This window comes from Diospyros lotus, chromosome 5 (genome assembly GCF_014633365.1).
Source record: "Diospyros lotus cultivar Yz01 chromosome 5, ASM1463336v1, whole genome shotgun sequence".
Classification (NCBI taxonomy): Eukaryota; Viridiplantae; Streptophyta; class Magnoliopsida; order Ericales; family Ebenaceae; genus Diospyros; species Diospyros lotus.
The window spans coordinates 16535509-16550479 of NC_068342.1; the positions used below are offsets into that span (position 1 = coordinate 16535509).

Sequence of the window (14971 nt, forward strand, 5' to 3'; positions counted from 1 at the left end):
TTGTGCCATTTGTTGTCTCAAGATGTTCCGTTTGAATGGAGTCCTGCCTGTCAAAATGCTTTTGATAAATTGAAAGATGCACTCATTTCAGCACCTATCATTCAGTCCCCTGATTGGTCCCTCCCGTTTGAACTTATGTGCGATGCTAGTGATTATGCGGTAGGAGCTGTGTTAGGGCAGAGGAAGGATAAGAAACCTCATGTGATATATTATGCTAGCAAAACTCTTAATGAGGCACAAAAGAATTACACCACTACAGAGAAAGAGTTACTAGCAGTTGTCTTTGCCCTGGACAAGTTTCGATCTTACCTCGTAGGGTCACTAGTGATCATTTTTACTGATCACGCTGCTCTGAAGTATTTGTTCACAAAGCAAGATGCAAAACCCCGTCTGCTCCGATGGATCTTACTCCTGCAAGAGTTCAACATTGAAATCAGAGACAAGAAGGGAGTAGAAAATGTGGTGGCTGACCATTTGTCAAGGATTCCAAGTCAAGATCTCACACAATTTGATGAACCAATTCATGACAATTTCCCTGATGAGCAACTGTTTAAAGTGAATGTTATTCGTGCATCATCTGTTGTCCCTTGGTATGCCGACATTGCGAACTACCTGGCAACTGGTCTGATCCCAGACCATTGGAGTAAGCAAGATAGGCATAAATTCTTCAGAAAAGTCAGAACATTCTTTTGGGATGAGCCCTACCTCTTCAAGTATTGTCCTGACCAAATCATCCGTAGATGCATACCCGATCATGAGCAACAAAGTGTCATCAATTTCAGTCATACTCTTGCATGTGGAGGCCATTTTTCTGTCAAGAAAACAGTTGCAAAAATTTTTCAGAGTGGATTTTATTGGCCGACACTGTTCAAGGATGTGTACAAGTTCTGTTCAAATTGTGATCGATGTCAAAGGTTAGGAAGTCTGTCAAGGAGAAACATGATGCCATTACATCCGATCCAAGTGTTAGAAGTTTTTGACTGTTGGGGTATGGATTTTATGGGCCCATTTGTCAATTCATTTGGTCATGAATACATCTTACTTGCTGTTGACTATGTGTCCAAATGGGTAGAAGCAATCCCGGCCAGAACAAATGACCATAGGACTGTCGTGAAATTTTTGAAAGAAAACATATTCAGTCGATTTGGGATGCCACGTGCAATCATCAGTGATGGGGGTTCCCATTTTTGTAATAAAGTAGTGGCAGGATTAATGAAGAAATATGGTGTACTGCATAAAGTTGCAACACCATACCATCCCCAAACCAATGGTCAAGCCGAGCTAGCCAATAGGGAGATTAAGCGCATATTGGAAAAGACTGTTGCTGCTAATCGTAAGGATTGGTCCTTAAGACTAGTAGACGCTCTTTGGGCATACAGAACAGCTTACAAAACAATTTTGGGAATGTCTCCCTATAGGCTAGTATACGGTAAATCTTGTCATCTGCCGGTGGAAATTGAGCATAAAGCATATTGGGCAATTCATAAGATCAACAAGAGTCTAACTGAAGCAGGCTTATCCAGGAAGCTCCAATTGAACGAACTTGAGGAAATTCGGAATGAAGCATTTGAAAATGCACGATTGGCCAAGGTTCGCATGAAAGAGTTACATGATCGGCACATCATTCGAAAAAGCTTTCAGGTAGGGCAACGGGTACTCTTGTATGATTCTCGATTGCATCTATTCCCAGGAAAATTGAAGTCTCGATGGGTCGGCCCCTTTGTAATCAAGTCCATCTCAGGATATGGGGCATTTGAGATAGAAAATCCGGAGTCAGGACAGCTTCTAACAGTCAATGGTCATAGGTTGAAACCATACCAGGATAGTGTTGAGGAGAATGAAGGAGTTGTGGATTTAGATGATCCATCATCATCTGATGAGTAGGGAAAGTTTCCTATCGTCTGGGAATCTGACGTTAAAAGACCACATTTCCATTTAGGTTAAATGGATGTTTATAGATCTGGAAAAAAAAAAATAATAATAATAATAATAAAATTAAATAAAAAAAAAAGAAAAAAAATAAAATAAAATAATAAAGAATTATATATATAAGTTATTCATTTTCTGCATTACTTAATTAACTTTGATTCAAATAGTGTTTCTCTGTGTGCAGTCTAAATAAATTTTTTTTTGCATACGAGTTCATGCATTGAAGACCACCAGGTATGCCTATCTTCTATCCTTTTATTGTCGATTGAGGACAATGCGCAATTTAAGTTGGGGGGTAAGGTGTACTTGATTTTATTGGTGTTTGAAACTGATCTATTGTGCAAATAATTTTGTTAGACTCGATAATATTGTCTTGTGTGGTATGTATGATTTTATTGGGCCCCTAAAACAAAATATGTATTAAAAAAAAATCAAAAAAAAAATAATAATAATAATAAGAATAAAAAAAAAATTAAAAAAAATAATAAAATAATAAAAAAAAAAAAAAATTTTTGAATTGAGAGAGACAGAATTGACGCTGGTGGTAGCTATCTTTTCTTGGGCAGTGCAATCACACTGCCCTATAAAGGATAAGGCACACTGCCAAATGTTGAAAAATGAGGCACCAAGCGTTGAAAAAGAGACGCCAAGCATAACCCTGTAATTATGGCATGCCTCGAGCCGAGTGTAAAATAGTGATGGTCATTGCTCTATAAGAGACTCCATATCTGTATAAGGCAAGCCACCCTTCTTGAGCTCAGTCTTCTCTCTTTTGTGTTATTCTCCGATCAGGTACTCTCATCCCTTTTGTAAAGTTTATAGTTCTTTACTTTTTTTTTTCTTAGTATAGTTAAAAAAAAAAAATGGATCTTTATCTCTCAAAAATTCACAAGTACTATCCATCTCTCCCGCAGAATGATTTGAAAAAAATTTATGTTGCTAGGTGTGAAAGACTTAGGTTGTTGATGCTTAATAACATCCCTGAAGATATTCGTTGGCTGATCGAAGCAAAAGTTCGATTAGCTGGTGAAACTTCACCTAGTTTTAAGCATTTTCCAGGCTTAGGGAAGAGTAGTTTTGCGAAGAAAAGAAGAGCGAAAAGAGTGAATGGTTGTTACAAATGTGCTCGATGGACCTGTAACACACGATGCAAATCTGTGGGGTTTACGTCCATAAATCGAGAAGATAAAATTAGTTTCATAAAGGATGGACTGAGTAAGGAGTCTCTGGATGATATCCGATTGACTCTTGAGACGCATCCGTGTGGAATAGTGCAAAGAGAACTTCTTGCTTTATGGACCCAGTTCAGAAGTGACCACCAACGCTATAGTCTTGGGAATCTGACTAAAAACGACCCTGTTTGCCAATCTATAAGAAAATTGGATGGGAAGCTTATCCCCACTTCATAGAAAGTGTTTAAGCCGTTTCTGGACGTAAAACCAGAGGAAGATGTGAGCCACAATCACAACTACTTATACATACGCATGATTTTTGTTTATATTTATTTCTTGTTGAATTGTTGTATAGCTACTTTTGATCTCCAAACTTCTTTTCAGGACATACAAAAGAAACAAACATGGAAGGGCAGTTCGTTCGTCAAATTAAAACCATATGTGTACTTTGTGGCTCTCAACTTGGGAGTGATATTTGTTACGCACTTGCAGCGAACGAACTTGGTAAAAAATTAGGAGAGAAAAAAATTAATTTGGTATATGGAGGGGGAAGTCGTGGATTGAATGGTTATGTTTCACAAGCTGTACATCTTGGAAATTCATCTGTGGTAGGTATAATGCCAATCCCTTTAGCTGAACCACATATTTCTGGGATTACACGCGGTCAACTTATAGAAATGACTTCTATGTCTGAGCGCATGGCTTGTAAGATTTATCAGTCAGATGCCTTCATTGCTTTACCAGGAGGTTTTGGAACACTTGAAGAAATCTTTTGTATAATCTCCTGGGCCAAGAGTAATCTCCATACCAAACCCATTGGACTTTTAAATGTTAACCATTTTTTCGATGGGTTACTCTCTTTTCTTGATCAGGCTGTGGACCAACAGTTCATTTCTCGTTCAGCAAGAAAGATTCTCATTTCTGCATCCACCATTGATAAGCTGTTAGAGAAATTACATGCTTATGTTCCACAGTACGATCCTCATGAGCCTCGGATAGACTGGTCTAAGGCAATTAGTAACAAGCGCCCAAGGGGTCCGATTAATTTAGATTTATCACTGTGAGAAATGCTCTTTATTAAGATGGCTGAGTAAGGAGTACTTTTTGTACTCTTGAGACGCATCTAGTTATTGTACAACTTGCAGGATTTTTTTGGTTGTGTTCTTGAAAAAAAAAAAAAAAAAAAAAAAAAAACAAAACTGTGGAATGTTGTTAGCAAAGTCTTTGATAAGATGGCTGAGTAAGGAGTACTTTTTGTACTCTTGAGACGCATTTTGCTTATCTTATGACTTGCATGAAATTTTTATTTTGGTGTGAAAATATAAATATATATATATGGTGTGCTCATTTGTTGTTTAAGTTTTAGCAGTTCACAGCAAAATGGACTTGTGGAGTTACAGGTATTCTTAACAACCCTAATTTATTACTGCAATTCAAGTTGGGGGGTGTAAGGTTTAGTTATGAATTATTTGGTTCATATTTAACTGTGAGTTTGCTATTGCTAGTTTGTAGTCTTGTGTGAATTGATTATCTTTATCTGCTCTTATTAAAAAAAAAAAAATTGTGTTTTAAATAACGCTATTCCTAAAGTTTTGAAGTTATGTACTGATAGCCAGTTAAGTTTGCAATACGAAACATGAATGCATTGATTTCTCATTTGAAAACGTTTATGCATGAGAATAAATAATTTACATTCATCAGGGATTCAAAATTTAGAAATTGGTTATCGGTCATAAAGTCAAAGGTAATAGTAATTAGCTGATTAGTACATTGTATGATCCCTCAACAGAAGTGGAGACTATTACCCAAGCAAGTGTTTGAGCCTAATAACCGTTAATTCTGAGTGAAATAACACTTACTCTAAATATGCTCTTTTGTTTATCTTATCTTTTCAATGGCTTCAAAATATCAATTCGCTTTGAATGTCTAGTATGATAGCGGATGAATTTGACTGGTTTCAAACTATGAATTAGATGACTGAGAAGCATGATAGGGGGATCAATTTCTTTCATTTTGAGCCTATTTTTTTTTCTCTTTAAATCAACCTCTTGTTAGCCCATCTGAGCCATTTGTAGTACAACTTCTTTCGTTACCCTTATTTAACCTATAACCATATGAATTTTATCCAATCTGGTGTGATTTTGGGAATTAGTCTGTTTATCTATTTTCATATTTAAAAAGAAAAAGAAAAAAAAAGAAAAAAAAAAGAAAAAAAAAAAGTGAAAAAAAAGGGGCAAATTCTCTTAGTTATTCAGCATAACTGTTTCAAAATGAATGCTAAAAAAAAAAAAAAAAAAAAAAAAAAATTCCCGACACACCCTTTGCACACTCTACCTTTTCTTTGACAACCCGTATTAACATTATAGCCCCATTACAACCTAGTCTGGTCCCTTTTGATGTTATAAATCATGTGATCTCAGAATTCGAGTTTGGAGTAGGGAATCATGTTTAAATTCAGAAGTTACTCATCTAGAGCATTATTCCAATCATGAAGCTATGTCAATTTCCTTATTCTTTCATGAAAATACGTTCCTTGTATTTGGGATGGCACCGAGTTTTGAACTTGTTCTGCATTTACTCTTATAACGGTGCACCCCCTTGTGTGTACACCTGAGGAATCCTTTTTATTGGAGAGAAAATCCATAGTAAGATTTGAAGTCAAAACTTTGAGGGAGTAAGTCTGTGTGTTGGTTATCCTAATTTCCATTCCTGAGATTGTATGACCTTTAACCAAAAATCTGATTTAGAATGCTAAATTATTTATTTAATTTTATGCATTTCGGTTTCGAATTTGAAATTTTTACATTCATACAGTTATTGTGAATAAAGTTTGGCAGGTGTATAATCTGATTGCTAAGGGACTAGCAATGTTTAAGTTGGAGGGTATGATTAGTGGTTAATTTTATAAAAATTTTGTTATAATTATATCCTTCTTTTGATCTTAAAAATAGTTTAAATTAGATATTAATATATATTTTATGGTTATATGCAAGTTTAAATTGAAAAATGAATGAAATGAAATTTTAAAGTAAAATTTAATAATAATAATAATAATATATAAAATTATATATAATACATATACATCATTATATGCATTCATGTAATATATATAATATAATATAATATATATATATATGTGCCATGTGTAATACATATATATAATATATAATTTATTAATAATATTAAATTATTTTTATTTTTTTTAGGCATGAAGAATTAAAGCCCATGAAGACTTAAAGTCCATGAAGAATTCAAGTCCATGAAGAAATCAAACCCATGGAGAAATCAAGTCCATGAAGAATTTAAGCCCATGAAGAATTAAGGCCCAATTTGAGCAACCCATGGAAGATATTATTTGGAGAAGGCCCAAGGATTATTTTTAATCCTAATGAAGATTAAAAATCAATTTATAGAAATCTATTTTTATTTTTTATGTGAGAGCTTTATTAGGTGTGTTTTTTAGCTAAAATCCACTTAACTATTAGGTGGATATTATAGCTAAAATCCATTTAACTTTATGAATGCTTTATTAGGTATGTATTTTAGCTAAAATCCATTTAATATTAGGTGTGTATTATAGCTAAAATCCATTTAACTTTAAGTGTGTGAGTGCCCATTAGATATAATTATGTCTAGTTGAATAATTGAAATTGTGTGGTTTGTATTGCATCTTGTGGCCTATAAATAGATCACTTGATTGCATTTGTAAGTGTGATTATTATTCTTGAATCAAAGTTTAGTTGTTTTCTTATAATTCTCTCTTTGAGAATTGTTCTTGTTCTTTCCCCTTTTCTTTAGTATTCTCTCTTGTGATCTTACTTCCTTCATTTCTTCTTTTAAATTCTTATGTCATTTATTATTACTTTATTATTCACCGCCTAAATGGCCGGTTAATTTGTGCCTTTAAATTTTTGCAATTTTCATTCTTGTCATTTAATTGTTCACCGCCTAAATGGACGGTTAGTTTCTTGCCTTTAAATTCTTGCAATTTTAATTCTTGTATTTTAATTATCTACCGCCTAAATGGCCGGTTAGTTTCTTCTATTTTAATTCCTGTCATTTAAATTCTGTTATTTAAATTATGTCATTTAAATTGTTGTCAATTAATTTAATAGAGATGAGTAGCTAAATCTAATCTTGGGTTAAGGCAAGGACAGTGTCTAACGCCAATGATTCCCAAAGAAAGCTACGCTTTAAATGAGTAACATTGGTTTAAACTTCAATATGAGTGTGTTTTGATTATTGAAAAATCACTAGGTTTGGATTGGAGCGTAAGCCTAACTTAGAGCTTTCATGTCACGCATGAGAGTTACTAGAACTGGAAACGCTATCATACCCAAACCCGGATGATTAATTTAGTTGTTTTGTGTATTAATTGTAATTGAATTTATGGTAGTTTCTTAAATTAGAATCCCGCATATCATGTATGGGGATTGCTTAAACTAGAGCTATCATTATCTTTAATTGCATTTAATAACAAATCCTCATATCTGAAATTAAATTAATGTTGCTAATCTTTTATGCTAATATTTGGGAATCAACGGGTTGGCACTGAAATTGTCTTAACTCAAGTACTTTCCAATTTCATATTCTCACGTTTAGTATTTATTTCAACTTCTGTCTTGCTTTATTTTCTAGTATTTGTTATCTAAAAAAATCATAAAAAATCATGTTATCAATCCATCTAAATGCGTGTGCGTGTGTGTGACATTCTTTTTTTTTTTTTGCCATAAATAAATCTCTCAGTGGACGATCTGGACTTATCCAGAAAGTATAAATTTAAATTTGAACTACAACTGCACTCGTACACTGACGAGTATAAACCTCTCGCCTAAATAAATAAATAAAATATAAAATTTTTATTGTGTTTTGTTTTGTGTTTTAATTGCAGGGTGAGAGTGCAGTCACTCCGGCAAAATTAAGAAATTACACTTAGGCCCGAATCTTCGTTTTGGCCTTAAACCTCTTCGTTTCTTCCTGAAACCACTGAAGGGTTGTTCCTTATGAAAAACTGAAGCCCCCTCAAGCTTCCGTTGAATTTTTGGAAGTCGTCTATAATATTTCGGTATTGTAGCCTAATTGACAGTTGCATTTTAGTTGTACCGAAATCCGTTCCCGATCCGATTTCTTTCGGTACCATAAATCCTATCTCAGGGTGCTTGTTAATGTCACATAATTTTTCTTTGGCATCTTGGCTCCAGGGCACTCCCTGCAGTCGATTCAGTCATTTTTTTTGGGTTATTCAGATACTAATCTTTTCTGAAATTCCATTTTTCTAATAAATTGCTTATTCTTAATTAGTCCAAATTTCTTGGGTATTACATTCACCCCTCTTTAAAGAAATTTCAGCCTCAAAATTTTCATCTGGCCGTTAAGGTAACTAAGACAATACATAGTTTATTACCCGAATACTTCAAATCAAATGTTCATTTGGTCCTTGACAAATACTTTAATTTGAATTTCTTACACGTCCGATGCTTACAAGCATGCCGTGTCATTTACATAATTTCATGTTGTGTCTCTTTATAGACGACCACATATCTTCCCACATCCTAGGCACACACATCCTTCCCCGAAACTTTTAAGAATGCCATCTTGTATCTCAAAAATCATAACCCTTGGGCTAACCACAATCATCAATAACACTCATCAATCACACATGCTTTTTGTATCTTGTTCATCAGATCCAGCTAAACAACCAGGTTAGCGTTAAAAACAGACGATCCTTTTGGCACTATACTCATAGTTAACAGGCCAATAAGCCTTCAACATCTGACACTCACAGCTATCCACCCAGGTCATGCATCAGGCACCTCTTTGCCACACCTCGGGTGATACGAAGTAGTGTAGTCGTAGTCCTTAAGGAATTCCATCCACCGTCGCTACCTCTCATTTAGCTCTTTCTCCGAGAACCCATACTTTAGGCTCCTCGTGGTTCATGAGCACATCAAATATCCCATCATTTTGGTAGTGTCTCCATAGCCTCGAGAGTACATACCACATCTACTAGCTCTAGGTCATACACTGAGTAGTTTTCTTTGTGCCTTGGTGTAATCCACACGTGATGATTTGGTCATGTTGCATTAACACGTAACCCGATCCCTTGTGCTATCTCAAACTCTCATTGCACTCGGCAGGTTATTCTCATTAGACTCTTCTCACGATTCCTATTATAGCCATAACTATTCCAAAGTGTCCAATCATGACCTTCTGACAACAGCTTGCCAAAACACCTTATTTGAAACATCTTAGTATTCTATTTCGAAATCTGGTTCACAAAAATTTCATTTCGAACCCTACGTTGTTCCATGTTTCGAAACATAGGGTCGGGACTATAAATACCCGAAGAGCCCCGAACTCAAATTTTTGCGTGTCCAGATAATTTTTTTCTTCTTTCCAAAATCTCCGGAACAATAAAACATTTTTTTCCCATAAAGAAATTTTTTTTTTCATTTTTTTCATTTTTTTCCTTTTCTTTTTTTTTCTTTTTCTTATTTTCTTATTTTATTCTTTCTTCCTATTCTTCTTCTTCTTCTTTCCTTCTTTCTTCTCCAACGCACCAACCCTGCGCGAGAACCGTCGCCGCCGCCTTCTAGCGTCGCTGCCACCCCCGACGGTCGCTGCTGCCCCCTCCGCAACCCCCTCCAGCGCCTGCTCTGTCATCGGCCGCGAGCCACCGTGCGGCTTCTCCGCGCCCTAGTCGCCGATCGCAGCTCCTCCCCACCATCATCGCCGTCTCAATCGACCCTCGCGTCGGCCATATCCGGCACGCCGTCGTTGCCGCTTGCTCCACCACGCAGCTGCCGGCCATCGCCCGGCCTCCCTCGGCAGCCACTGCGACCGTCGCCGTCCCTGCCGCTGCTACCAGATTTTGGTTGATCCGACCCGACTCGACCCGACCCGACTCGGCCCGCTTCAGGTTTTACCTATCCTTGATTCGACCCATTAGATCTGACCCATATCTATTTTGACTCATCCATTTATATCTGATCCATATCTGATTTGTCCAGATCTAAGCCAAAACCTAGATCTATTATGCCAGCGTTCAACCTGTTTCGATGCGATGCCTGCCGAGTTTTGAGGAGACAGTGTTCTCCACACTGTATCTTTGCTCCTTATTTCTGTCATGAGGAAGGATTCGCTCATTTTGCTGCCATCCACAACATTTTTGGTGCCAGAATTGCCTCCATCCTCCTGACTTATCTTCTAGTAAGTGACCGGCTTGTAGTTATTATGACACTCTTATTTGAAGCTCAAGCTCGGCTTCAGGATCCTGTCTATGGTTGTGTATCTCACATTCTAGCCCTTCAGCAGCAGGTTAGTGACTTGCAAGCCCATCAAGCTTATTTGCAAAATTCACTATTCGCGTATTATTCTTTGCATCCCCAACCTGTTCCTCAACCTGTTCAAAACCCAAGTTGGAATTTCGATCTTCCTATCATACCAGAGGATATCCCTCATCCCAATGTCCTAGAGACTACTCTTCCATCTTACCCTGGTGAAGCCAGCAGTAGCCAGATGCCACCCCCAAATGACATCAATGAGCTGGGACCTGTTGTGTTTGGCAACCGTCGTCGTCACTGAGCATCGGCATCATCATCAGTTTTATGGTTTCTTTTTTTTCTTTGAGTAATTGTACAACTTGATTTCTTGTAACTGTTTAAACATATGGAATGTATATTATGCTTTGGATGCTTTAACGTTCCATTCCCTTCGATTGATCTTTGGGCTCACTTTCAAGGAGCAGATTTGGGCTGCTCGATTTTGCTGTTTTGGGCTCACTTATCTCTCTTCTGTTTCTTCTCTTTTCTGTTGGACTAGGCCCAACCCTAGCCTTCCTAGCTCTTCCTTTCTTAGCCATGTATTTAAGGCCTCTTAGCACTTATTTCCAGGGGGGAGGAAAAAAAGAGAGGAGATTCTGGCCGTTTTTCTTGTTAGCATTTTTCTGTTTTCTTCATTTTGTCTCCATTTTGTCTTCCTTGCTGTAATGAAAGGCTAGAGCTATTGTAACTGGTTGTGTATCTTGAACCTGTGTGGAATCTGAGTCCTGGATGAACTGCAAAAACCTGGTTTGTTTGTTTTAATCTTATTCATTTCCATTTGGTTTAGTTCGAGCAGATTTTCGAATGCATAGAGTTCATGGTAGGTTTGTGTGAATTTGCATGGATTCATTTTTTGTTAAATGCTTAAGAGAACAGAGTGTTGTAGCCGGTTGGTATAACATCTCAGAAATGAATATAATGTGCTTGAATGGTTGTTCTTGCATAGCTCCGGATGGGTTGAATAGAGAGTGAATGGTTGCATTTTGTTTATAAGAGATTTCTGTATTCGTTTTATTGTTCCAATCATTCTAATCCTTGAACGGTTGTTGGGGATGCTTTAAGTTTGATATCCGGAGATTAAAACATCTAACAAACCAAGATTTATGTGTTGGACGAGGAAGATTTCACAGAGGGGACAAATACATAGCTGGTTGCATTTCATTTACTGATTTTCATCTATCCTTGTCTTTCTATTTTGTTACTTAGTTTTCTGTCAAAACCCCCCCTAAACAAACTGTTGTTTATATTGGTTCTCCTTGTTGGTAGAAGAAAGTGAGGCTCCTTGTGAGAGACGACCTAGGGTGCACTTTGTTGCAAACTAGAGAAGAGATACATAGATATCTAATCTGGGGTGGTTCAACAGCCGTCGGCCACTTTTCACCGACCGCAGGTGCCTATACCTCATAACAATAGGATCATCATTTTCATAACTTGCTGACATCATTTTAATGGTCGTCCAGTTATATATATCTCAATTTGCCTGCTGGTCTACCTAGACCAGTCGTTTAATCATACGAGAGTTTCATTCTAAAATTTGAAGATCTCGAATCTTTAATCAATTTGGGTCTGCAGCTTCCCTTACTACGACTCGTCATCTCGGCACACATGCCGTCACTTGATTTCATCGATCCTGTCATCCAATCCTTACTGGATTTCTTCATGGAACCCTAAAGTTCCATCACGAATCCCTAGATCCTCAAGAAATTCCTCAAGAATCTCAAATCACTTTATCTCCGAAAATCCTGAATCAGATTACGATATCTAGTTCTAATCACTTTTTGTGAACTCGATTTCCTTGCAATTATGGCTCTCAATTCATCGCTTATCATGGCGCTTCCGAGTTCGTCTTGTCTGGTTGACCACCGATAACTTTACCTGATTCCATAGATCCATCTGACACATTGAACCGTAGTCGCAACCTCTGTTGACTAGGACTCCTCATCATTCCTTGTCGCTGTCATGAATCCAACTCCTTCTGCAAGAATATTCATTCTAGGCCCTCGAGCCTCCCATTGCTTATCGTGTCATCATCCCCAAAGATGACCACGAATCTCGATGCAATCCTTTAAATAGGGCACTCGGTCCATATTCAACTCATCTCACCTTAGGTTAATTTCCTAGGCTTCTGGCCTCGGTCAACAATAACTAGTGGCATACCTCGCATCCTGGACCATTGGAACTTGGAATTCTCTACAAGGTACAGACCCTATTGTGTTGCCTCAGCATCTGATCGTCTCCTCGGCAGTTCACTAAGCAACTTAGACCCTGGGTCCCAGACCCATACCATAAGACAGTTTACACGCTTCCCCAGTATGTTGATCATAAGCTCATTACAAGCCTTCTGCCTTGGTCCCTAGATCCAGATCTGTCACTGTGAACACCCAACCAGCTGTGTCGCCACGCTACTAGGGTTTCTTTATCTCGTCTTTGCGAGTCGCATCAGTTGCACCACCTTCAGTTCATCAATTGACGCGCTCACACGTCATCATTTGGCCATATTTGGCCTCTTGTTCGATCCAATCCGATGGATCCCTTATCCTTACATTATATTTTTGAGATACTATATGATCCTCAAAGATCCTTATCTTTCGATCCTTAATCTTGACAACTAGGCCATCAGACTAATCTTGCACTAGCTTATATCAGGCATTCTACTATTCATCGAGAATAGTAATCGTCTATTGAAATAGTGTCTGCTCGTGAATAGTACACCAGGTAAGTTCCCAGAAAAGAGAGGTGGGTCACAAACGGACACACTTAAGTACTAAGTCTTTCCTTAGCCAGAACTTTCCTAGACATGCACTTCCACTACGCCACACTTATCCAGTAACCGTCAATACCCAAATCTTACGGTGGCTTTGCTTATCTAGCCACACGCGACCTTTTCCTTAGGTTCGCCCTAATATTGACTGTACTAGAGTTACTTAAGGCTCAGACATTTCCTATGTCTTTAACAATTATGCTCTGATACCAACTGTAACGCCCCACTTTTTCGAGCGTTAAATAACTTAGGAATTTCGGGAATAAATTTTTTTTTTTCAATATAAACTATTTCCCGACAATCCTGTTTTACCTTCTCAACACACTAAATAAGAATCAATAAGTTAAGACAGTTAAACATCATAATTGCGGAAGCTTAAAATCGAAACCTGATATAGTACAGAATCGTAATCCACTTTAATCATAAAATAAGAATTCGTACAATTACATCTTTAAATACTTAATAACATGGAAACTCATCATCAAGAGATAACAACTAAGTACCTCAATTGATACAATCTAAAGATACCTAAAAAATACATTAAACCATAACAATTATACATGATCATCAATATAATAATATATCCTGACTCCTCATGAAGAAGTAAATAAAGGGACAACTAGCCAAACTCATCAGCCACGTCATCACGTGCCGTACGTCTCAATCATCTCCCTATTATATCTGCAAGTCCTAATTGAAACGTGGAATGTTCCAGGGGCATAACCCATTAGAAAATGAAACTTCTAGTGAGGGTTTAAAAATGTGATACGTGAATGCAGGATGCAAATACATGAACAAACATTTGCCTTAGTGTAACTTCCCAGGCCCAACCCGGCACGGAATCCTAGGCAAATCCCGAACCTCTGTAGGACAAGCTTAACGTTATTCCATCATTGCCCTAGGGGAATTACGGCTACACTCTAGGGCGACATCCCGTTCTCATGTATAATTATCAATGTGACAATAATATCGTGCCATGCAATTATCACGACTTTCCATGTAATATGACAAAATAAATCATATCTTTTGTAAATATTATGTATATATAAGCAATCATATCTTTCATAAATATCATGCATAATAAACAATCATATCATGTAGGATAGGAAAAACTCACATTTTTGAGATAAACTTGCATTTTCTTAAAAAGCGTGCATCATCTCGATATGCGTGCCCGACCTTGATTCTCGTGCCCACTCTCAAAAGTTGCACCAATCATATCATGTTGATCATCTCAATCATAAAAATGATATTTTATCACTAAATATCTAAAAACTCCATTTTTTCATTTTCCTTTCATTTTCTTCCATTTTTCCTTCTAAAAATCCTAATAAATACCATCGAAACTATTTTCTCAAATCCAACTCCACAAAAATTCATAATATACTATTAATTTCAAAGGAAAAATACTGGACTTACCCGGATGGTGCGTTTTCACGCAAAACGAGGTTTTTTGGTGCTAGAATCGAGACACCGAGAACTCTAAATCCAAATTTTTTTTTTTTTTACAGGACCTTGATCTTGATTTTAGAGGAATTTAGGAATTTTTTTTCAAAATTTTTGGAGTCTGGACGTGCCCTCACTCGCCCAAACAAGTTAGCTCACGCGCGTCCACTCGCGGGGCCCAGCTGGAGAGTGTGCTGCATACGCCGGTCGTCTTCAACCTCCAGATTCAGGCCAGCTCCGACGCATTCTGGTTTAATGGCCATATCTCCTTCATCCGACCTCCGATTGACTCCTCGTTTGAACCTATGGCTTCGTCTTTTCGCCCTCTACAAGATGACATC

The 14971-nt window shown here is 37.3% G+C and overlaps 1 protein-coding gene across 1 annotated transcript; it reads left to right on the forward strand.

The window, feature by feature from the left end:
* Positions 1–10136: 10136 nt before the first annotated feature.
* LOC127802124 (LOB domain-containing protein 29-like) lies at positions 10137–10685 on the forward strand. Its single transcript, XM_052337817.1, has one exon. It carries the CDS (start codon positions 10137–10139, stop codon positions 10683–10685), a length of 549 nt encoding a protein of 182 aa, XP_052193777.1.
* The last annotated feature ends 4286 nt before the right edge of the window (positions 10686–14971 follow it).